The sequence below is a fragment of the Anarhichas minor genome, unplaced genomic scaffold, assembly GCF_050575085.1.
Source record: "Anarhichas minor isolate MPS153535 unplaced genomic scaffold, ASM5057508v1 ptg000074l, whole genome shotgun sequence".
Classification (NCBI taxonomy): Eukaryota; Metazoa; Chordata; class Actinopteri; order Perciformes; family Anarhichadidae; genus Anarhichas; species Anarhichas minor.
Window position 1 is genome coordinate 10,473,542 of NW_027466520.1, and position 25,175 is coordinate 10,498,716.

Consider the following 25,175-nt stretch of genomic DNA (forward strand, 5'->3'; position numbering starts at 1 on the left):
TGTTTTGTTCCTTGAAAGTATTTTAAACACATACCAGCGCTGCCTGGAAGGCTGCCAAGTGTAGAATTCCATCGGCGCTACCGCCTCTCTAACACATGTTACTGGTAACCGCCGCTCAGCCCCCAAGACATAGATGTAACGCAAGATCACTGCCGATGGATTTGCTGGCAGACTTCACTGCTGAATAGAGATGCTGAGGGCCCAGGTATGTGCCACCTCGCTTCCACAGATAAAGAGAGCAGCGAATATAGTGTAGAGACAGATTCCGTGCTGCACACGCACAAAAACAAATATGCAAATGGAGGCCACATACAAAAAGTGCTGAGTGCACATTGCATACGCACACATATACGGACACATCTCCTGCTTTTCTCTCTCTCTCACTCTCACTGTCTGTGATCTGAGGATACTGGAGAAGCAAAACAATCCCCCCGACCTATATGACCTTGTTTTCTTTCCTGATGGCCATCTTCACTTTCTTTACTACCAGGTTTCTCCCGATCGTTAATGCAAAGAAAAATATTTCCTGGAGCTAAATTACCTCTCCCGTTTCTCTCGGCTGTGCCTGCTGGCAGTCACATGCGATCGGAGCTCTGGGGCCTGTCCATGAGGTGCAGGGCCTGTGGGCGATCTCAGCTTAGGTCACCCAATAATAATAAGCATCCGACGCACAATGTCCGGCAAGCCAAATAAATGAATTATCACGATGAGTCTTTCGCACGAGCTTCCTGCCGCTTTTCCCCGCTTCTGTGCTGTCACTTTTTGCTTTCCTTCAACTTGTTCTTTCCCTCTTTTTCACTCCACTTCTTTAATCTTTGCAATTTGTCAGCAGAAAATATGAGGAAGCAATAGTGATGAGGCTTTGCGCGCACACACTCACACACAAAAACAAACACACACACAGACACACTTGTAGCAGTGACGTAAGTGTGTCTGGCGTATGGGGCAAAGGTCAATCTGAAGTTCACAGTTTCCTGGCCTCTGGTCCCTTGTTTGGAAAAATCCCTCCTGACTCTCTATCTATTACTTTCTCTATCACTCAAGAAAAATACACTCTTGTTGATTTACAACGTGATCCATTTATTCTGGTCTTAGTCAATGAATGTGAAGGAAATACCTTTCTTTGCGTCTCTAGCACAGTCACCTCATGTTTTATAGATTGTAAGAGACAGAGACACCAGGACAATTCTTTCTTACTCACTGGTGCATGTATGTGTGTTAGGTGTCTTGAAAGCCAGCTCACCTCCACCCCCCATGAAAATGGATCACTATTTACATTAGCATTAGATTTAGACAGCATGGCTCAGCCACTTACTCCCTATTAGCCATCCTGACCTTAGCCCATTAGGGTCTAAAAGCCCCCGCTTGTCTCCATCACAGTCAGGTGAGACTGACCAGACCTCCCCATTTCCCTAAACCATATTGCAGCTGAGATTATCTTTTCCATCAACTCACAATGGGACAGAGATCATAAAACGCTGAGATCAAGATCATTGAAATGCTAACATGCTTGTGGGATTATCTTTTTCCAGTGCTGTGCAATGGGAGTGGTATTGCTGAAATACTGACATGCTTTTGGGTAGGGTTCATCATTTTCCATTTTTGCCGACATGCAATGATGCTTTTGGGAAATCAAGGCAAGGCCTAATTGACAGGATCTATGAAAGACGAGGAGAAAAACAAAAATAAAGAGGGCTTCAGCTTATTGGCTGGTACCATCAAAGAGGTTTGCAGTGCACTGACGTTGTTATATTTAACTAAAACTGAAATGGAAGAGAAGGGAAAATAATTTTGGTGCCGAGAGGAGCAGCGATTTTTGCCAAGTTTGTTTTTCTTCACTGTGTTTGTAATGGAGACTTGCTGAAAAATGTCCATTAGAGATAGTTAGACAAAATGAATGACAGAAACATACAGTGAGAGAAACGAACCGACAGATTGAGAGGCAAAGAGACTGGGAATCTATAACTGAGAGAACAAAAGAAAAAGAGATGGAGAGAGAGAGAGAGAATGATAGGGAAGAATCTAGACGAGTGTAGTCGGGTTCAAATCACTAATTACACATTCCTGAGCCTGTGAAGGGGAGTATTGTTTTCCAGTTAGCCCCTACCCTGTCGCATGGTTTCACTTAGCACAAAACAAAAGGTACAGGGAACAAAACACAAGCCTAATACCAGGTCCTGCTAATGACAGAGAAATGGGAGAAATTATCCCTGGGGTGGATCCTCGTGAGAAAATGGCTCATGATTACTGGACAAAGGGAATTCATTTTGAAACTGTCACAAAATGGCAGACTGTCTGCTTCTTTCTTTTTAGAGCTGTATTTATCAAACCAGTGCTCGTGATACTTTTCTGATAGCTATATCACTACACACATGCCTTGCTTAATCGAACACAGTTTAAATACTACATAATACTATGTATAAAGTAACAGAATCGTGAACGTCCTAAAAGTAAATATAATATTTAGGCCTTATTACTTAGAAACAATGGGACTTGTCGTATGTAAAAGCTGTTGATAAGTGTGTGTGCACACACTGGAGCACCTCTGCCAGGCGGAGCACAATGAAAGCACCTCTTCAGTTGCACCGTTTTGCATATTGCCACAGGAAATCAAATGCCTTGCAGTTGACCTACAAGATGGCACACTTGATCCCTCCCTACTATACAAGGCGGAGGAGCGTCTCTCTCTTTCTGTCTGCTTTATCCCTCTTCATCCGAACTCAAGACATTTAAACAGTGACTGTCTCTCACAGAGATAACAATTTTCTGTCACAGTTTCCGACACGATCTGTCTACCCCCATAAACCCATAATGATGAGCTTTGTGCTGTTCCGGCAACATAGAGGACCCTACCATTTTCTGCGTAAGCCAGGGAAGGGGGTTCGGGGGGGGGGGGGGGAGTTAAGCTGATAGCGGTGGCAGCACTGGGCAGTCGCCTGGCTGGTAGTGTTTGCCCAGGCCCCGGCCATCTAAAGGAAGGATATTGTTTTCCCTTGAAAAAGCCTCAGCCGCAGTCCGCATACCAGCGTCCACTCAACATACCAATGGGCTCTTTGAAGATTACTCAAATGTTTGCCTTTGTTCCCCCACCACCCCCCCGCCATCCGCCCCTACCCCTAGTCCTAACCTACACTCCTGCCAGAATGAGGAAAGGAGGAGAAAGAACAGAGTAAAAAAAAGAAACCTCAGACTTATATCTTCAGAAAACAGTTGGAAAGCAACCCTCAGCTGCACTCAGATTCAAAATGGCCCCTGTAGGGGATGGTCAACTACTGAAAGGAATAATAAGGCTCTAGCCACAGTAGTAAACCTAAACATAAACAATAGAGAAGGGTATTAATGCATGAGGCCGATATTATACAAGAACGTTAAATGGAAGTCTCCCATCTGTCTGCCGATAAAGTGCAACATGCTTTTAAAGACAGTCCAGTCCTGATCCGAGTACAAATAACTCCACAATTAAGAGTTGAATATGATAATTCCAATGGGTTAATTTAACTAAATGTGCCGAAAAACTCAGGACCCCCCCCCCCCACCCCAACCCAACCCACATTAATCCCGAACAAGTAAGTGGGCTTTCTATCAGGTCTATTTCAAAGCATTAAGGATTACTCGCAGAAACTAAGCTGCTTGAACTCACAGGAGGTCAGTGGTATTGTGCTGCTGCAAGGATGGAAGACTAGTGGTAGAGACAGATAGACAGCAGGACAGGTCAGTTCCTCTTTCTCTAGCTGTCCGACAACATCCCTCAATCCTTCTCCCTGCCTCGTTCGCCCTCTCTTTTCATCCTCGTCTCTTTTTTTCGCCGTATTAATCGAATATCTCCCACTACTTATCTATTCACTGAGCACCTAATGGTTAAAATCAATTACAAGCTGGAATGCTGAAAGGCCGAATACTGGGCCACATGCTGATAATAACAGAGAGAGTGTGAGAAGGAGAGAGAAAGGGACAGAGAGAAAGAGAGACTTGGGACCATTCCAAGGAAGGCACAATTACCTCCAATCGATTGATTATTGATTTGGAAAGGCGTTGAGGAGTATTTCAGTTCAACTTTGTCCATATCAATATCCTGATCGCTTCATGAGAGGGGGAGTTAGTTATTGTTCTATCTAAATACCATTCTAAAGCTGGTTTAATATTTCAGACTATTTTAAGAATAGAACACCTACTTGTCCCTAATTGGCACGTAAAACATTACGAGTGTATGATTTCTAAGACAACTTTCATACAAATTAGGCACGCATTTTAGTGTCAGGTGATATCAAAAGTAACGCTAATGAACTTACAAAAAATATTGATCTGATCTCGCTCCCATGTCAGCTCTGATCAAATCAAGGTATCAAAAGTGAAGGCAACGTGCCCCGGGAGATCATATTTCAGATCATGCGCCCGCTTTGATGAATCCTTTTTTCCTCTTTTTTTTCTTTTCTTTTTTAAAAACACTCTTGTTATCTTTGTCCCAACAGGATGATCAAGACCCCAGAGAAAAGAAGTAATAGGGAGGAGTTGAGGATGGAAAAAGGGAGGAGGAAGACAAGTGTGTGAGTAGGGGGTGGAAGGATGGAAGGAGGAGGAGGAGGGAAGTGTGTATTTGGGTGGGTGTTGGGGATATCGCGAGGGTGGGAGGGTTCAAATGAGCCGAGGGAAAAAAAAAGACAAAAAAAGACAAACTCCAGCTAGCTTCTTTTGTTCCTGCATCCCTGCAATGTTCCCTTCCTTCTGGTGGTCTGGAAGACCCAGAGCCCCCCCCGCCCCATCTCTCTCTGCTATCGTTCCCATACCTGTCAGACCCGATCTGCTTCACAGTCCCCTACACATGGACAAATGGCTTGGCCCCGGCCCGGCCTTGCCCAAATGACCCACAGCTTAGAGTGGGGATGATTATGAAGAGGATCACATCTGGCTATTAATATGAGAAAAACAGTCTTGTCTTTGTCTTTGTCTTACACCGACAGAGAAACACACCTTGCAAAAGGAAGAAAAGAAGGCTTCTACCGTCGCAGTCTGCAGGCCTTAACTAATTCACCAGAGGGTCGAGAAGTAGAAAGGAGAGGAGGGGGAAGCTGGCTAGGGTAATTAAACATTACGAATGAGTGTCAATCAGGAGCTGGACCAAAGCTGGACATTGAACACACACACACACACACACACACACACACACACGCACACACTAATGCTTTGCTGACCATCTGTTTAAGGCGTTGGAGAGAGAATAGGCACAACTCTTATTAATATCTATGAGGATTATTGGGAAGAAGGGGGAAGGGTGGGGAAGACCATCCATTCAAACCTTTCCGTCAAACACACAAAGCACCAGCATAGACACACAAACACACCTGCTTTTATGCTTTAATTAGCCACCACCCTCCATCCCCCAATTCACCCACGGACCTCTGAGAGATTTCCATTGTAATCTTCACGCAGGTGAAAGAGGAGACGATTTGAATAATCTACTAACTGGCATCTCTTTGCCTCGCAGAGAGAGAGAGAGAGAGAGAGAAAAAGAACAAGTTGTAGAAGTGAAAAATGAAGAGACATACAGACAGACAGAGAGACAACCTTTCTGGCAAAAACACTGAAGTGAATTCATTCGTCTGGTCAGGTTCACAGCGTTGAACTCTCAGCGGCTGGCTGCATCATCAGTCTCAGTGACAGAACATGAAAATCTATGTCTTGCAGTCAAGTAGCATCTAGTGTGAAGTGTCTGCAAATATTCCTTTTTCAAGACAAAGTCTTGAGGTCTGTCTGCGAGACAAGGACGCAGTGATCAAGAGCCAGTGTCTGGAACAAGCAGACATGGGCTCAAGTGGAAAATGGTAACTTGATAACCACGACTACAGTTGTATGTGAGCGCAGTTACTGTATGTGTGAGTGTGTCTCTATGAATTTATGTAATACCATACCTCTGTATGCACATTACCTCTGTATGCACATATGCATTTATGTGTGTGTGTCATAAATGACGCCATGCATTTGAAATAGATCCAGTCTCCTTTTTCTATTCCGGGGACAGGCACAATGGCTTTTTATGCAAATCTATGAAAGTCAATCTCCTGTCCAGTTCCCCATCCCACACGTCCAAATGACAGTCCAATAATTTGGGCTGCATATATATAAGGCCATTTGCTTTTCAAATGAGAGTGGGCAGGGTTGACCCTTGCTAATAGCCAACGCACAGCGGTAGACTTAATATCACAGATGCATAAGCACAGCCATCTCCATCTGAGGGAGATGGAGGAGAATAAAATGTGAAGGGGGGGGGGGGGGGGGCAGAGTTGGGCGATTGAAAGAAAAAAAAAATGGTTGATGAAAAAAAGCGAAAAGAAATAAGAAAAAGAAATACAAAGGAGATGATAAGGAAAATGAGAAAAGGACACTCTCCTTTTGATGCATCTATAAATCCAGCCCCCTTTCCTCTTCTTCTTCTTTTCCATCCATCCCTCCCTCCTTCCATCACCTCCCTCATTTAATTCCCCCCACCCCTCATTTCCCGGCCACGGTGTTGCCAAGAGGATCATGGGTAATGAGATGGCCTATCTGTGGCTCCCCAAGGGAGAGATAGAAAAAGAGAGAGACAATGGGAGAACGAGACAGTCAGAGACAAAACAAAGAGAGTGGGTGAGAATGGAGGGAGTGGAAAAAGTGGGAGACAGCGTCAGAAAGCGACACCTTCTATCTCTGTTCTCATTCTCTGTATGTCCCACTAACAAAGCGCTATATCCAAATGTCTCTCCTCCCTCTCTCCGTCCATCTCTACCATACAAACGTGAGCATTTTCTAAGCCTAAGAGTTCAAAAGAGAGCGTAAGGGGGGAAAAAATGAAAAGAAAAACAGAGATATGGAAATGTGCAGTGGACCCCGGATGTCCATTTCCGCTTGAATTATGACGGAAAGCTGGACAGACAGACAGGGGTGGGGTGGTGGTGGCTGAGGACAGTTAAAGATTCATTCGGACAGCCATCTGAGAAACAGGTGCCATGGCCTATGAGACACAGAGTGTGTGTGTGTGTGTACATGTGTGTGTGTGGTCCTTGACCATGCCACATTGACCATGAACATTCTCCACTTCTAATGACCCAGGGGCAAGCACAGCCCAGTTCTAAACCTCAAAGCTCTGTGGGGACACACACACACAAACACACATGCTGACTACAAACTAAACCCCCTACTTAGCCCTGCAGCACTTGTGAATGGCAATGACAGATTTACTCCTGTCTCCATGTGTATTAAGGCCAGTGTTTGTTATTAAGAATCATAACGAAGCCATACATCATCATACTCGATGCTAAGGCAAACATGAGCCAGGCCAGCTATGGACACGCTACGGCAACATTTAATGCAGAGCTTACCTCACAGGCGGCTAACGTACAAACGCTACATTAAAACATCTTCCATTTTGTTTTTTTAAAGTGTTTCCAGGGGATAAAGATTTGCACTTGGCAGCTGTGATAATGCTAAAGTACGGTTCTATGCACACTTTTACACACTAACTTAAATTTGTATCATGAGAGATAATGTGAAAAAAAACACCCAGTGCGGTAGACTCTCATTCGAAACAAACCAATCAGATTTCCTAAGTTTCCTCTCCAATAAGAGCAGCAAGGCGTGGGCCTCCGCTTTTTCCATATAAGGCATATGACTTCCTGCGCCACCTGCTGTGCCCTGGACACCAGATGACTTGATGTCCATGTGCTGTTAATGTCATTTTCCTCTTGCAGTTTCAAAGTCTGGAAAAAAAAACACTTTCAAACTCTCAATTCCCTTTAGAAGTACTCCATTGCTGCTACAAAGCAGCCATAAAAATCTCCTGAATATGCTTTTTGTTTGTATCTTCAAATGCTTTCCCATGCCATAAAGATATTCTGTGTTTCCAAAAAAACAGATGGTAAAGTCGTCAACACTCGGATCTTTTATGTGCCCCGGCCAAGCTACCTCCATCCCCATGTGCTTTTCACCTCTGCCAATACATAAAAGGAGAGGTGTTTTTCTGGTCAAATAAAGAAATTATTTTTTTTCCCTCTGCCTCTGCTCTGCTGCTCTATGCTTTCTTTCGGCCTCTCTCTGCTTTAATACCACATGTCCAAGGGTAAAATAGTGGGATTTCTGCCAGAGGCATTAAAAGCGTCATCTGTGGAACAGATTTGTTGAGGCCTGTGGGGTAGGCGGGTGGGTGGGTAGATGAGGTACAGGGGTGCATGGGTGCACGGAGGGGGCATTCGGATGACTCTCACTTGACAAAGCTACAACTTTACTCCTCTGCTTTACTTATGTTTCTTGGAAAGCAAAATAAGATCTAAATTAGGAAAGCCTCTTTGTTATATTTCTGAGCTGTTGATTGATTGTACTTTTTGGTTTGTACATTTAATCATAACTGGTATAAATAACTATATTTGCACGATTACATAGCTGCCAGTGTTCAACTATTTGCCTATTGCCTCATTTTAAATCAACAACTGCCAAGAGTGGCTCAACGCTCTGAAATGTAGGCACACAGGCATACACGAAGACACACACACACACACACACACACACACACACACACACACACACACCGATGCTAAAGTCTTCCTCTGACAGTAAGGAGAATCTGATTAGTGTGGGCTAATCAAGCTGATCCTATAGGTTAGCTATATGTGGGCCAATGTGCAAGCAGCACTGTTGTTAAGAATTCATATATTGTAAATATTTCAGTGCAATTAGTGAACAATCCCTGAGGATAGACATCTCCAACTCATCCCATGCCAAGTTCAGCCTGGCCAAATTGCCGACCAATCCTGTGTCAATACGTACATCCTGTTTAAGTCAACTACGACTGTTTTAAATAACCTTAAGAATGCCAGTGTGCTTAATCCACTCTAGGCTTGGAACTGTAAGTAAGAATCAGACACAGATTTCTGAATAAATGCAATTCCTTTAAGATCACTGTGTAATGCAGGAACATCTTTCACAAAAGAAATATTGAAAATATGTGTGGGTCTATGGAGTAAGACACCCTTTATAAATGTAATGTTGCAGATTCCCATCTTATCTTAGTTTCTTGCATCGATGTGGACTTGAGTCACATGACTTGCATTCGAGTCAGACTCGAGTCACAAATTTGATGACTCCAGACTTTGACAAAATCAAAAAAGACTTGCAACTCGAATTTGGACTTTAACACCAATGACTTTTGACTTAACTTGGACTTAAGCCTTCAGACTTGAAAATACTTGATACCTTCCCCCAAGCCTAGAGATTAAAAAGTATTTGACTTGACTCGGGACTTGGCTCTCTTGACTTGGGAGTTGACTCAGGACTTGATTGAAAATACTCGAGTCTTACTTGGGACATGCAAAACCTTGACCAAACACTTCTGGTTTCCTGTTTCAACTTGTTGGTAACTACTGCTGAAATTTTACATCTATTCAAAAAAATAAATCACACTTTGAGAATAAGACGAAATAATTGTGAGCAAGCTTATTATTATAATACAAAAGTGGCCGGACAAGTAATACAATTGTAGTTGTATATTTTACTTTAAAAAATCAATAGGACACATTTTTATATCGTCTTACTACTGTTGTCTCTACATTTAAGGCACAACATACACACCCACACAGGCATACACAAACAAACACCTCCCACTGCCAAATGTTGCGTACGGTAGTAAAGAAATCCTCATTAATGTAATGCACTTGATCCTGTCCTGTAAGTCGAGGCTTCTGAAATGTAACAGCATCTTATTAAGCTGAAGGAGACATCTGACAAACTAAATCACCTTAAATACACTGGAGAGAAGAAAGATGCCAAATATTGGTATTGTTGGAATTTCTTTGCAGGAACTGTTTATTGCTCAGACAGTGAAGTGTTTAATTAGTTAAGTTGTATGAGTTCACTGCTCTGCTGGGCAACTAGTTTGGTAACCCTATGACAAGTCACGACTAAATATTCCCAAGCAAAAAAAAGTTCCCCTATCGTGTTTGTCTGCAGATACTGTGTGAATGTGTACATAAATGATCACATGAACGTCTGTTTCTGGAAACATTAATCATGAAATCTATTTAATAAAATAAACTTATATATGTGTATACTTTCATAACAAAGTAGTAGAAGTTTTACATTAATTAAAAATACAACTATTATATACATTTTATATATGTTTCTTTAAGTTATCAATAGAATGTGATCTACTTTAAATGTTTAAACTTAAGTCGTTATAGACTCTGTCCTCCTATTATGAAAGCACATTCTTGAATTATTCCAGAATTATTTACAGCTGGAAAAAAAACAAGCTGAACGGACAGCTGAAGATAATCAAAACTTTCAAACATTTTAAACTTGCTGACAGTACGTGACTTGTGTATAATTAACAGTAACAGTAGTGCCAGCTGGTCATATACCCATATCCGATGGAAATCATCCTGGGTGCTCTACCAGTGACCTTTTCCATCTCGGTCATTCCATTCTCATGGGAAACTTATATCCATGTGACAGTGCAGTTAACAGGATGGGGCAAATTCTTTGTAAACAAAAACATGTCCTTTTTTGAAAAATCTGACCTTAAAATGAATGGCGTTCCCCTGAGTTGCATACCAGTAAGAATGCTATATATAATGTCAGTGACTGACAAAAATAATAATGTGTTTTTACCTTATAGAGGCGGATGGCAGCCTCATGCCTCTGGTTGGTGGCATGTAGTCTCAGTTTGTCCACACTGTTGCTGTAGTAGTCACAGGCATTGCACTTGAGGTGCACGGGGTTGCCAATGGCCACACACTTTAATCTCCACTGGTTGGCTTTGCCTCCCTCCTTGATGTGGGCCACCAGCTGGTGCTTCTGCATGTGCTTGTCTGTCTTGCAGTGCAGCTGAAAGTTGGCCTTAAGCTGGGTGTTGTAGCTGCAGAGCTTGCACTGGTAGACGTCGCCAACCACGCAGCGCCACTCCTCTTCGGGCAAAGAACGCTCGGCATTGACGTGGGCGTTGAGAGCCTCCAGGTTGTCCGTGGAGTAGCAGTTGCACACAGCACACTGGTAGAGGCGCAGTGAGGGGTCGTTGATAGGTGGAGACAAGGAGGAGAGGGAGGGGTCTGATGAGGACATACCCCCCATTCCACCAGAGGACACCAGGGATAGATCGTCTGCCATCAGTTGACCACTGGCAAGACGCAACTCCGCTGATAGGTCACTATTCACTGTGGAGAAAATGAGTGAGAAAGTAGGTTAGACAGCAAAGAGGAATGCCAAAAAGGTGTTTAAAACCTAGGGCTCTCATAAGGATTACATACATGGAAGCATAGAAGTATAATATGTCAGATAGAAGGCAGGCAGTATGTACAAAAAGAAGAATGATACAAAAAAACAAAGAGGTATGACAGAAAGACAAAGCTCGGATGAAAATGAAAGGCTGGCATGCATAGGGAGGGATAAAGGAGGGAAAAAGCTCTTTTAATGAAATTAAGTGTGGAGAGAAAAGTGAGTCCTCGATGCAGGCCTCTCTCACACAAAAGGATTTGATAAAATAAAGCCTCACAGAGGGCTAGGGCTCCTTACAAAGTCTCGTCTATAAAAAAACCCTAATAGGATTGAATCAGGATCAATTACAATCATCCTTTTCAACTTGCTAACTCGCTCATCAGGTAGCTTTAATTACTGCTCTCAGCAATGGTGGGACAACGGTTTTAGGGCTCCAGGCTTTTCTCACATCCACGCAGAGATTTGAAAAGCTGATCAATGCATTGTACAAGTTTTCTCTTTCTTCTGCCCGCCCACCCTGAAAAAAAAAAAAAAGATCTGCCATTCATAGAAATGTAATTAACTCTTTCGTTTGATCCCTTCATTGTCTCTCGATGCATGTTACCAAAGCTAATCATGTCATTTTTCAGATAATGTCTCAACACTGTGTTTGGGAGCACAGAGGATCTAACAATTATGAATCATTTGAAATTTTTTTTTTTCTTTTCTGCTTTTTTCACAGTATAATCCCCCAATTAGTGGATGACTAGATGAGTGTTTGTGTGGCGGTGTGTGCTGGTTTTAAAAAAACTTTTACCTGAATGAGATGTTAAATGTGAGATGGAATTTAAAATGTGTCTATCTAAATAGTGTCTATGCATCTAACCATGTATATTCATCCTTCATGTATGTGTGCATGTTTTGTTTGAGTTGAATTAATAAATATCCTGCTCACACCATCTAAACCTATGTACAGCTGTGCTCACTATGGGGAGCTGTCTGTTATCAGTGTAATTCACTGAGAGTACATCTGCTGGCTGGGCTGTGACCTCCACACTAGAAGAGGGAGTGGGTGTGTAACACTACAGGGTCATTGTTAAATCTCTCTCACTCCTACGGGAATCCGCTTCCTGCTGTGTGAGAGTGTGTGTGTATGTGTGTGTATATGAGTGTGAGTCCTCTCCAGGGTGAGCAAAGGTGGGGTGGGCTGTGTATGGGGAGGGATTAAGCTGATTTAAGAAAATGACAAATGAAAGATTAAGAATAATTCTCATGTGGCTTCTCATAATCATTTTTTAATCAGTGAGAGGGGTCAAAGAAAGGAGACAATGACAGAGGGACAATATGAGAGCAGAGATATGAGGGAGAGAAAAGGAGAAGAGGGTGTGGAGAGGGGGGCAAGGTAAAAAGGATGGGAGCAGAAAAAGAAAAGGTTAGAGGGAATGAAGAAAAATGAAGAGCAACAAAGGAAAGGCGCGGAGAATACCCAGATGGCATCAGATATATGAGACAAAACACATAGAAATGACAGTGAAAGTTGAGCAGAAGAAATTTAAAAAAAAGAAGCTTGAGGGCAAATAAATCAAAAAGCCAAATAATTTGTCACTTCAATTCTGGTATCACTCACCTAGACCAGATCCAAGAGCTGCTGCGGTTGCAGGATCTAGCTGGAACGGGTTAATCATCATCTGAGCATCTGGGCCACTGCTGCCTGCTGGACTCTCCAGTTTTACACCTGCCAGGCCCATGTTTTGAGCCAGATAGTATTGGTAGAGCTCTGCCTCAGCTGGGGCCAGGCCCATGTGGAGGCTGTGTTGGATCTGCTTCATGTTCTGCTGCAGCAGCATCATGTTGTGCATGTGTTTCTCGCTAGTCATATGGATTCGCAAGTTCCGTGCAACATTGGTCTCATAGTCACACACCTGTTGAAAGCAAGATGGGATACATTTTACTTTTAAGGGCGTCTGACTATGCTAGTTTCTTCATCAAAGCATTGTTTTACACTTCAAATAAAATCATAATTCACTATATAATTAATTGTCATTAAAACACAAATATACTACATATTATATTACATTCAAAATGGGCATTGAAAACAACTAAAGCAAAAACAACAGCAAAATCTTAATATCTAATCCACAGAAAAACATAAGATGCAAGCATTTTAGTAATGCAGTCCTAATGATGAATTTCTTTTGGTTCTACAATATTTGGAGATAATGCTAGAATGTGTGAAAAATTCTGTATTATATTAACTAGAAATCAGATGATGTGCCCAAGAAAAAGAATAGACATAGTGACGCTAATGGAAATAACTGGCTTATTGTTTAGACATTGAAAGAAGCAAATTGGTATGTAGCTACCACAGCAGTACAATGACACTGTTATTTCATTACCTCACAGCGCCAAGTGGGCTTCTGTTTGGGCTTTGATGGCGAGGGTGCACCGCAGCCTCCACCAAGGCTGGCACTGGGTATAGGATTGGCATGGGTATGGTTGTGGTTGTATTGTACCTCAGTGCCACCGTTCTGGATCGTTTGTACGTTGTTCAAATGCTTGTCTGACTGCATGTGGATGCTTAGGTTGCCTTTGGTGGTGGTTGAGTAGTTGCATACCTAAAAGGGAAGAATTAATACAGGGTATGATATGCATACTATGCTTGTATATTGCATATATATTGCTACAAATTATGGTATACTGTTTCTATTAGCATATGTCCACAAAACCGAGTGATTCGTTTTTGTTAAATCAAGGATCGAAGTTGGCTTATAAAACCCATCCCATTAAAAACAAAATTATGGTAAATTGGACATTTTTTAAAGACAAGAAAGACGAGTATAAACAGAAGTCCATAGAGATGAAAAATAAGATAGACAGACCTCACAGCGGAAAGGCTTGTATCCACAGGTATAGCTTTCGCCTCTGGCTAAACGAGGGTGAGGCTGTCCTGTGCGGCAGTACGCACATGATCCACCAGACTCTGGATGTTTCTCCTTCATGTGGGCGTCCAGCGTCTGCTGGTACTTGTAGTGCCAGTTACACTTGGGACACTTCAGCGTCTTGCAGGAGTTCCGTGAATGCATCATTGTCATATGCCCTCCCAGGGACCGTGAAGATCCCAAGACCGTGTCACACTTGGGGCACTCCACCCCACTACCTGGGGACCCTTCACCTGGACCAGGGGTACCAGGTGTCCCTGGAGTTCCAGGCATACTGGGATTTCCTGTGTGTTGATGCAGAGGTCCAGGACTCTCATCATCTCTGCGCAACATCATCATGTCAAGGGGGTGGAAGGATGGCGACGACCCATCCTGTCCTGTCAGAGCTTCAATGGTTGAGTCGTTGCTGCTCTCCCGCTCTCTGGCTGCTGCCAGGGCTGTGGACAGGCAGCTCTTCTCCATCTCCAGCTTCTCACAAGCAGGCAGGAAGGAAGAGGAGGTGGATGCAGGGCCTTTGCTGTCACTGTTTAACTTTAGCACACTGTTGGAAAGGGGGGAAATACTTTGGTTTAAGATAGGGAAATCTTTGCTACTGGTGCTGTCAGCCCGCTGGCCTTCCATCGCCATGGTCTGTTCCTCCTCCTCATCTGCCTCCATTTCTACTCCACCACCATTGGAGTAAGCATCCTCATCCTGCTCTGGACTTTCTCCTCCAGCTGCACTGGCCTCACGCTTGACATATGGGTACTGGCTCAGGTCCGGCCCATTGGGTTGCAAAGTGCATGTGTCCCTAAGGTGGCCCCTGCAGTCACTATCAGAGTTCTGACCTACCAGGTTGCCAACAGTGGCAGCAGCAGAACTCCCGCTGGGGGTTCTGTGGGCACCAGTCCCTCCCCCGAGGTTTGGGTTGGTCTCAGCCTTTGGCATGGTTTGGGTTCTGGGGATTTGGTCATTGGAGAAGCTGCTGGCACTACCCTTCAGGAAGGCAAAACCTGCCTGAAGCGAATCGGTACTCTCGCCACTACTGTGGAAAGCGTTCCACAAGCCGCGGAGCCCCGTGTCTGGCCCTAGGAAGTTGGCAGGTGTGGGAAATTGGGGTAGCACAGAGTTGGGGGGGTTTTTTGGTTCCAGAAAGCTTATAAGAGGTTCTTTGTCCTTGCCGATGCCCTGGATGATGGCAGAGACGTGCTTGTTGCTCAGCAGCTTCTGCTCCTGATCATTCAGGGTCATACGGTGGTCATGGACAGCATGTGTCACAAAGGAACGGCTGTAGCCAAAAGACAGCTTGCACAGGAAACACATCAGCACAGGCTTCCGCCGCCCATCGGCCACACAGCCCTCAAACTTGGACAAGTCCACATTGTTGGGGACATCTTTGGACACACAGGAGTTTTTGGCTGCACCATCCGCCTTCAGATAGTCTTTGTCATTCTTGTGGCGGAGGTCATAGACACGAAAACTGTGCAACACGGGACCAGTGCCCGCCAGCCCTCCAGCTGAGGTATTTGGGAAGGAGGGGTGGTCGGCCACTAGGGGGTTGTTACCCAGGGATGAAGCGATGTGGAAAGTATTGATGATCTGGGGGTAGAAGGACATGGGTGCAGTGGGCTGCTCCAACCGCTCTCCCCCTGGGCTCAGGCCACTCTGTCCACTGCTGACCTGGGCATTGGGGAAGGTCTGGGGGGACAACAAGCCCCTGAATTCGAGAGGCCCAGAGTGCCCCCCCTGGTTGCCACACTGCTCTTTGGCGTCCTCCAGGATGAAGGCAGAGCCATCGGGCTGGTAGATGATCTCGCCGCTCAGGTTCTCCACATCACTATCTTCTTCCATCTCCATCTCGCTGTTCATTTCCCCTACTTCTGCAGAACCCATCTCACGCTCTCCTTCATCTTCACTCTCCTCCCCTAGCATCCCTTCAACCTCCTCACCCTCCTCATGACCTCCAGTGGTAGGCAGACGGGCGTTGGGGCAGTGGTGCTCCATGTATTTTTGTAAACTGGAGAAGGAACTAGAACATTCGTTGCAGGGGATCTCCTTTGCCGGTGCCACGGGAGATGTGGCAGGGGCAGAACAGTCCGAACCCAAAGCTGCTCCTCCTCCTCCTGGTAAAGTCCCGGTAACACTCCCTTTGTTACCGGTAGTAAAGCTTTCTCTCCGACTCTGTTCAGGTACAGGGTCAGTGGTTGCACTGACATTGGTGGGGGTAGAAGAAGACCTCAGCGGGCTCACAGCAGGCTCTCCAAGGCCATTCTCTGGCTCTCCAATGGCAGCAGGCGACAATTGGTTGTTGTTGGCGTTGTTGCTGTTGGCGACACTGGGCTCCATGGCAATGACGGAGTTGTCCTCAGCAGCAGCGTCCAGCCTCTGGCCACCATGTTCCTGCTGCCGTGATGACACCATAGGGGGAGAGTCACAAGTTGCCATGACGACCACTACATAGGGATCTCATCTCATCCAGCCTAACAGGGACCTGAGTTGGGAAAGACAACAGGGATTTAATAAATGGTGTTCAACAGCAGATAATATTGGCTAATTCCAAACCACCGTTAACTTTGTTGCAATTATCTCCAACTCACTCTCACCCGACATTCGACCTAGTACTAACTGTGTTGTTGCCAACCTCATTTGAATCAGATTGATTTCTCTAGCACAGGTTGGTGATTTCAATATCGCATATGCAACAAAACAACATGCCAGTTATCTATATCTGTATAGCCTACCACCTACCAGAAAAAAATGAAGTAGCTAGCACCATGACAACTTTTAAAAAGAGGAGAAAAACAATATTAACTGCTCCTGCTTGCATCTTTGTCTTATAACTGGAAAGACTGAGATTACTTGCCACGGGAAAAAACAACAACATCCTGAACAAAAGTTTCATCTCTTATTGGCCCCAGAGCTTGGAAACAGGGTAAATAAATGAATGACGTAGCTTCCACGACAGCCGGCAGTAGGGAAGTTTATAGGAATAACTCAATTGTCTAGTAAATAGACTCTTTGATCGACACACCACTGTACAACACTGGAAGCAGTTTCGCCTCTGTTTTGTCCTGTTTGTGCCAATGCTATGTAAAAACATTATGATATCAGGCTAAAACCAGCTAGCGTTGCATATTCTCAAGTTGTGGACAAATCAACTAACACACAGAGAGGTAACACTTATCAATCAAGATTATCAATCTTGAAATCTATCAAATAACGTATATGCAGAACAGTTATTGTATTCCTCTAACAGGATGGGTGAGTTGGAGTTAGAGCCATCAGTCTTGGCATGTTCTCACCAGTCAGGAGTGGCTAATTAGGGAACACCTATTAACATATTAATGCCCTGAAGGTATGACTTTGTGTGGACAAGGCAAGTATGAAACTATATGTCATGCAGTTAAGGAAAGTTATAACTAATTAATAACATTTATATCTTTTAACGTAGGAGCTATAGAAAGAGAGAGAGAGAGAGAGAGAGAGAGAGAGGGAGAAAGAGAATGAGCTTCCATGAAGAATGATGTTTGGAATACCAGTGAGATGTTATCAATCCTGGGTGACTGCCCATCTCTCAACCCCTCACTACTTTAATCTCTTGGCTTTTCACAACAAGCCACGAATGCGAACGCAAAGGCACACACAAATGGATGCACACAATGTACAAAAAAAGCTTCCTCAGCCCACAAACTCACATTTAATTTTGTAACCATAGGCATAATTTCCCATCACCTAAATAGAACATGAAAAAACAACTGAGGCTAAGCAAAATGGCGAGAAAAAGAAAAACAGACTATAAGCTTGAGAACTGAAGCTTCAATGCTACTCAGAAGAAACTGCTTTCTTGCTCAGCTAAATGCAACAAATTAACTAGTTGTGCATGCCAGTTGTTTTTTTTCACTTGATACAGTACCAGCGCCTTTCAAATGCTTGCGTGTAAATGAGCTGGCATTAAAAGAAAGCTTTAAAGAGCCATGTTAACCTTTAACCCAATCCACCTGCTGCTTAATTCTCCCTCTCTTTTTCTACACTCCCTCTCTCTCACAACAATGCTACAAAGCAATTAGAGGATTAATCTGCAACAATCCAGGGCCAAACAAAGCCAGTGGGAGGGACAGTAAAAGCGTGAGGAATGAAATCAAACATGTGTGTGAGTATGTTTGTGGGTGCATGCGTGTGTGCACGCGCTATAATCACGTCTAATCTGACATATCCCAGAGATGATTCCATGGGGACTAGTGATAGATTAAAAGGGCTAAATTATGTGTGTTTTTCTCTCTGTGTCTCACTCAGTTTCAGTCTCTCTATTCGGAAGATTAAAGAAAAATTCCCAAGGAGCAGAAAATGAATCCCACTGCTTATCTGCTCAGCATGGATATGGCAAAAGGCCGGAGGTAGACCTGTGACGTGTACATGACATAGTTGCCTCATAAGGTAGGTATGTACAGTCAGGCAGGGTAAAGAGTAGTTCTACAGCAAACATTGGTCATTTTTTCACATTTTTATAACCATTTTAATGGATTTTAATTGTCCGCCAAACGTTTTTAACTTGAAAATGTATGTAGTAAATCTTGTACAGTCTGTAATGTCTATCCTGATGCACTAAAATCTAACCGGTAGATCAACTGTTAGATCAAGAAAATTCAAAACAAACATTACATCTTATTTTGATTTAGAGATGATTTTTTTTGGGGATTTTTAGGCACAGATCCTGAAGATAGCAACTATGGTTTTCTACACCCCTATACACAAACAACACAAACACATCTGTCTACAGGTTAACTCACACTTGTAATTGCAAAGAAATTAGCAGCAATTACCTCTGCGTTCTACACGCAAGCAAGGAGATGAAACAGGCCAAATATGTGTCATGCCACAAGAATGCATGGTATTAACACACACATACTGAGCCTGTTTCACCACAAATGTCTCAATTTTGGATATATCTGTGCAGTCTGTTTGGCAGATGAAGAAAACAAGATGACTTTGGCTGTAGGAAGAAATAAAGAAGATAAAGGTTTTGCCACATCCACTTACACTACAGCTCAGTTAGCTTTTTAATATAAACCCTTGATTACGCTCACCTTTGCACCAAAACAACACAGTGGGCTTTTTCCTGCAGTCAACCATACATATTTCAGTTTTCCGCCAGTGTGCCTCTTACCAAGGTTTGTCTTTAATGTGATTGAGGGTAAAGCTGTTCAGAAGTAGTGGGTTTGAGAGCTAATGCGACACATACGACAGGATTTACTACTTGTCGGTGGTGTCATTTCACTGCTTATATCATTGGGGAGCAACCTCTTTGAATTGTAGCTCGGACATAAAACACTGAGGTTTATGAATTATGCATCTCCTAACACTTTAAGTATGGAATTATGTCTTATGGATAAACCAATGTGTTAAGCACTTGGCACTGAGATATCACCCCTAATGCTAGCAGGTTAGCAGCTGTTTACATCTGTGCTGCCTGTCAACAATAACTGTCCATTCTTTTTTTTATCACTGATTTAAAATATAGCCACACCAAAATCTTGACACTTGTACAGATCAGTATAATAACTTGTAATCAGCTGATTACCTGACATTTGTCTCAAGAATAAATACCTGCCTTGCTTCGTTTTGCCCCATTCCCCAGGCTTCGCACCTTTCACCGCAGTAGTGCCCACTCCTGCTTCTTTTAAGACAGATCATGTTACTGCTAGCTAGGAAACCTTCCTCTCTCTCTCTCCCCCACTGGCTTCCTTCGCTCTGCTAACAAACCACACTACTTTCATTTGAAAGAGAGCGATAGGTTTTTCCACACTGCAGAAACAGTTCCCTTCTTTTAACAGAAGAACAAAAGATGTGGCCTGAGCCGCTCCTACCTCTGTTTTTTAATTAAGCATGTCCCCTTGCTTTCACACACATGCACACGGACACAGGCTCATACAAACACACGCATACACAAACACACACATACACTGAGGTAATTAAAGTGGCAGATCAGATCCAGTGAAAGGCAAATAATAGCCCAGGAATGCCTGGTTTGGACACTGCTAGTTCTGATGGGAGAAAGGGACTAAGAGACTCTTTGGCCCATTGTTTTTCTCCCCCCTCCCCTCCTCTCTGCTCCATCTGCTTTTCAGTAGCTCCCTGAGAGACAGAGGCAGTCTAAAGCGGGGGATTTCTCCACTTTCTTTCCTCATGTTATCCAACTTTTCTCCTCTCTCTGACTCGGTTAAAAGCACTTCCGGTTTTCATAGGAGTTGGATCCTGTATCTTACAAAAGCTACCATGAAGGCCAAAACGTCCTTTGTTGTGGCCCATGTTCAGTTGTAATAAATGTGCTGATAATACACAAAGTGTTACAGCAACATGTCCACAGTGCAAACCTGAGTTACTGAGCTTCTGGTGGTGTCAGGGTCTCCTCCTGCTTTTGTCCTCCTGTCTGACTATCACGCATTAGCCACAGATGCAGCCTGTTAAATGCCAAACCTGTAATTGCAGTGTCGCCACACTGCCGTCTTTGTTTACACATGGATCTTTTAGGTTCAAATTCTTCATCACTAGCTGTCCGATATCCTAATGCAAGGGCAGACGGCGCTGTTAATACTGCTGCCAATATTTATAAGATCTGTAAACACTGGAATTAGACAGATCTGTGCTTTGGGATGTGGGCTAAAATGTTTTTTTCCTCTCTGCTTGTCAAAATGTTAGGATACATATGCGAGCACAGCCAATAACTAATGAAATTAAGTCCAGACTTAAGCTTTAAGGTGACCCATGAAAGCTTGTTAAGTCAAACAACAAAGTCAGAAGACAGCGTGAGACTATGGCTATGTGTCCATTCCTTGAGGTCTCCTAGAAGGTCATCCCTGTCTCGGCATGTGGCCCCTCAGTCTAACACCAAATCTTCTATCAAAATGTCACCAAGCGTTAGTCAAAGACAAAGGCGAAGGGCACTGTGAAAGCCCCTGCATCCATCTCCCACTGTCAATGCCATGAATAGGCCTACTCTGGTCTAATTAGACCTGTTTATTTGTTGCCATGCAGAAATGGAGGGATGAAAAACGAAATTGATGAAGGAGGAGGGGAATTATCTCCTTCTTCACAATGCGAGAGGAGCTTCGGCTGCCATCAAAGAGCGCTGATGCATGCGTGCACAAACACATATAAACACATGCAGACAATCACAGAGTAGGGCCTAATGCTCTCTGTTTAAAGTCTTAAAAGGGAGGACAGAGGGAGAAAATTGCAAAAGGATGAGAGGGGGAGGGCTTTTGCGTGACCGAGTGTTTTTTGTCTTCTTTACTTCTTAATCTCACAGAGGGATTTCATGCAGCCCTTGTTTGTTGCCTGGAGGTGTAATATTAGACCCTAGATGCACTAGATCTCCCTGATACCCCCTACACCCTTTCCTGTCCCACTGTCCTCTTCCCTGTGTCTCCCTTGCAAGCAAAGGCCTTCATTACCAAAAGACACCTTATCATTATTGCAAGGCGCGGCCCAGACACCTAAAGCAAGCCCCACTCCATTTAGCACAAGAATCTTGTTCGACAAATTACCTACTCTGCTGAAAAAATGCCTTTTAGCAAATCAAAAGCAAAATTACGCCTACATCAGCAATGATCTCGGATTGTAGAAGGAAGCAAAGAATGGAGGGAAACGTTTCGTGGAGGAGCGGGAACCAGGATAATGAGGAGAAATGTAGAGGACGGAAGTGGCCTTTTTTTTCTTTTTCAAAGAGTAGGTATGCAGGTTCTATCCCTCAGGTTGATGACAAGTAAATTGGTCTCATTGGTTGCTCAGGTAACATACACCCAACTACCCTCAGGTGCTTACCTGATATTTCATTGTTAGAGAAAAAGAATATATCTTGGTGACCTTGGAAATAATCAGCAACATGTGAGATGAGAGCGTCACAGGATACAAAAATAGTCAAGCATGTAAAAACAAACTTGTTGACCAGGTAAGAACAAATAGTGAACCCAGGGGCCATGTTTGTCTTTTCTTCTCTCTCAGAGCAACAAGAGAATCATATCACTCAAGCCGCAGATGGGTCCCAAAATCTGATTTAGGATCAGATTACACCAGCCCCTATCCAAAGGTAAAGCAGGATGAGTTGAAAACATCTATCATGTCCTCTATTCACTGCTTAGAGGCAACAACCTCAAAGACTCTAGGACATCCTATTGAGTTTAGAGCCTGGTTAAATGTATTTCTGTTCAACAGTTTTTTTCATAATGCTTAGAGACAAAGTTTAATGGATTAAAGACAACTTTGACTGGCTTTAACATTTTTACAAATGGACTTCGGGCTTACACAGTCCAGTCTAAATATATGCACAAGTCTCATGCCTTTGAAGAGGCAATATTTCAAACTAAACTCAAACTGAAACATGAAAATAAACAGTCAGACACTGCTGGGTCGCAGTCACCAATTGCTGGCCTTGCTAAAGATTTTTTCCAGCATCAAAGGCAAAGCCAATCTACATAGCTAATGCCTCCATTATTTTTACTCCCCTTCCCCTTCCTCAAACTCAAAACAGAAAAGACCAAGGGGAGTGAAAAAAAATGGGGATTTTTCTTTTGCCGGCAATCTGGAAACACTCTCTAGTTAATTAGGGTTGATTGGAAATGAACCGCACAAACAAAGGGCAGCCTATGCCCTGACTATTATGACCGTGCACGCGTGCGTACGCGTGCACAGGGGGGGTACTACAACCACCTTAGAAGTGCATGCTGGTCGAAGCTCCACTCTCTAGACTCTTCCCCTCGCTCTCTTTACCCCCACCCCCCCCCCCCCCCCCACCCCCCAGATTAAGGGAAAGCACCGCCAAAGAATGTGTGACGACCTCCACTGCCACAGAGCAAAACTTCCAGCCCCTGACGCCACAAAAGGCAAGAAGGTAATTAAGTTTGAAAGAATAGAAGCACTGCCACAAACAAAGCACCAGTGTCCATGGGGAGGGTTTGGAGGGGGGGGGGGGGGGGGGTGTATATGTGTGTGCGTATAGGGGGGTGAGGCAGAAAAGCCATTAACATTCAGTGGCCGGGTGAGAGAGAGGAAGGAGGGCAAAGGGGAACTGAGGATGCCATTCTCTCTCTCTGTGCTTCTCCCTGTCTTTCTCTATCGCAGCACGACTTGTCTGTCCATTCTTTTTATTTATCTCTCTTCTTTTTATTTTCTCTCAATCGCCTTCACATCTGGTTCGGACCCCCCGTGCCCTCCCAAAATCACCCCTCACTCCACTGCACCAGCTCTCCAATGCTCTTTTTGGACCCTTTGCTGTTCCGTGTTGTTGCTCCCCGTGTGAGGGGTTGCCCCCTACAGACAACACACACAGAAAAATGCACTCATACACACACCCTATTTTTCTATCGCAACTCCAGCTCCTGATTATCTGGTTTTCAAGGCTACTTTGACGCTAAAAGATTGAGGACAGAACTAGCAAACAGTGGTACACACACAGCATCCCTGTTGGTTACCACCTGAGAGTGCTAAGAGCTAATTAGATTACCACCATACACATTCAAATTCACACACACGGACCTTGCAACGTACAAACAAAAAACATACACAGGGAGCTTTCATCTTTTTTTTTTTGCCACATCTCCAGCAAAGCAGTTTAACTCCATTAGTAAAGAATGTAATTTTATTTACAGACTCCCAAGTAACTCCGAACACACACACACACGCACACCCAAAGAGTCACACAGTATAAGCAAACTATCCTTCTCCCACGTGGTTGGAGCTAAGAAAGAAGTATTCATTGCTCTTGCATGTGTGTCAGTCTGTGTCTGTGTGTGTGTGTGTGGGTGCGTGAGTGTGCATGTATGTTCGGACAGTGGAAAGATCATGAGACACATTTACGTCAGATGAGTGAATCAGACAAACCACTGCTAATTTCAATGTGGGATTCTTTTGAAGAGAGACAATGGTGAGAAGGGGAAGTTATAAGTCAGGGAGAGACAGACTAACAGTGACAACGGTAGGTAAGTAAGCAAGACACGATTAAGCAAAACTTTGAGTGTGTGTTTGTGCACGTGTTGCACATCTACCGTCCATCGTTTTTTCTGCACAGCTGAGGAGAGCAAGTCACCAACTAATTGTGGTGTTGTAGAGTTGTGCGTTTACTAATCTGCCTCTCTTTGTCTCTGTATCTCACCAGAGACATAGATTAGTGCTAAAATGATGACTGCTTAATCCTTGATTTGCCTGTGCTAAATAAATATTAATCTAGCCTGCTCATCGTGCTGTTGTAAGGTACAACATACACAATATGAAAGGGCTTAGCTGTTACATAAATCACAGCCTTATCCTTTGGATGAGGCAAACGCATGAGACCATGCTCACACAAACACCTCCTCTTTGCAATAACATAGCAAGTCCAAGGGGGTGGCAGGGTGAGATTATTTGCCAAGTGAAATTAATAATCCCGCTAAATACAAAGCCTGAAAAAAAAAATCTGCTCCCTAAAAAAGTGTTTTCTATTGGGGTGTGTAGATGCACACATTTATGTATCACCATAGGAAAAATATATATATATATCACTCATTTGTGTTGATTCAGACCCCTCTCTTTTTCTCAGTCTGCCTCTCAGCAGGTTTGTTTAGAAAAAAATACTGCTGAGAACATGAAAAATGAAAGCTACCATTGCTGGACTCTCTCTCTGTCACTCTCTCTCACACACACACACACACACACACTTAAATTGACAAGGCCGTGGTGGTGCAGCGCAGAAGAGGTTAGGCAAACATTGTCCACGTCAGTCAAGGATAGCACACACTCACAGACAGACACAGAGAGCAGTCTCTGACGCAGGCATTTCACATCAACCTGGCAAATATAAACGGCTGGTTATACTGTATCAACTACCCTGAGCCTCCGATTCTTTGCTTCTTTTTAAGCTATAACTGCGACGCTTGTGAAACAACTTGTACGTGTAGCTTATTCTAGGCCTCAAAAATAGCATGATATTTTCTTAAAATACTTGCCTTGTCACAGGCACAGCAGTCGGAAATTAAAAGCATGTAGTACTTTTCCAGCACTGAAATCAGTTTC

At 43.7% G+C, this 25,175-nt stretch overlaps 1 protein-coding gene across 1 annotated transcript in view; it reads right to left on the bottom strand.

The window, feature by feature from the left end:
- The window catches only part of zfhx4 (zinc finger homeobox 4), a 79,325-nt gene that overhangs the window by 42,737 nt on the left and 11,413 nt on the right, over positions 1–25,175 (bottom strand). Inside the window, exons 2-5 of the mRNA XM_076080590.1 lie at positions 14,094–16,623; positions 13,611–13,829; positions 12,842–13,136; positions 10,633–11,174 (exon numbers count right to left, since the gene is read on the bottom strand). Coding sequence (XP_075936705.1) covers positions 10,633–11,174; positions 12,842–13,136; positions 13,611–13,829; positions 14,094–16,577 — 3,540 coding nt within the window. The 5' untranslated portion in view covers positions 16,578–16,623. The remainder of the gene's footprint in view (positions 1–10,632; positions 11,175–12,841; positions 13,137–13,610; positions 13,830–14,093; positions 16,624–25,175) is intronic.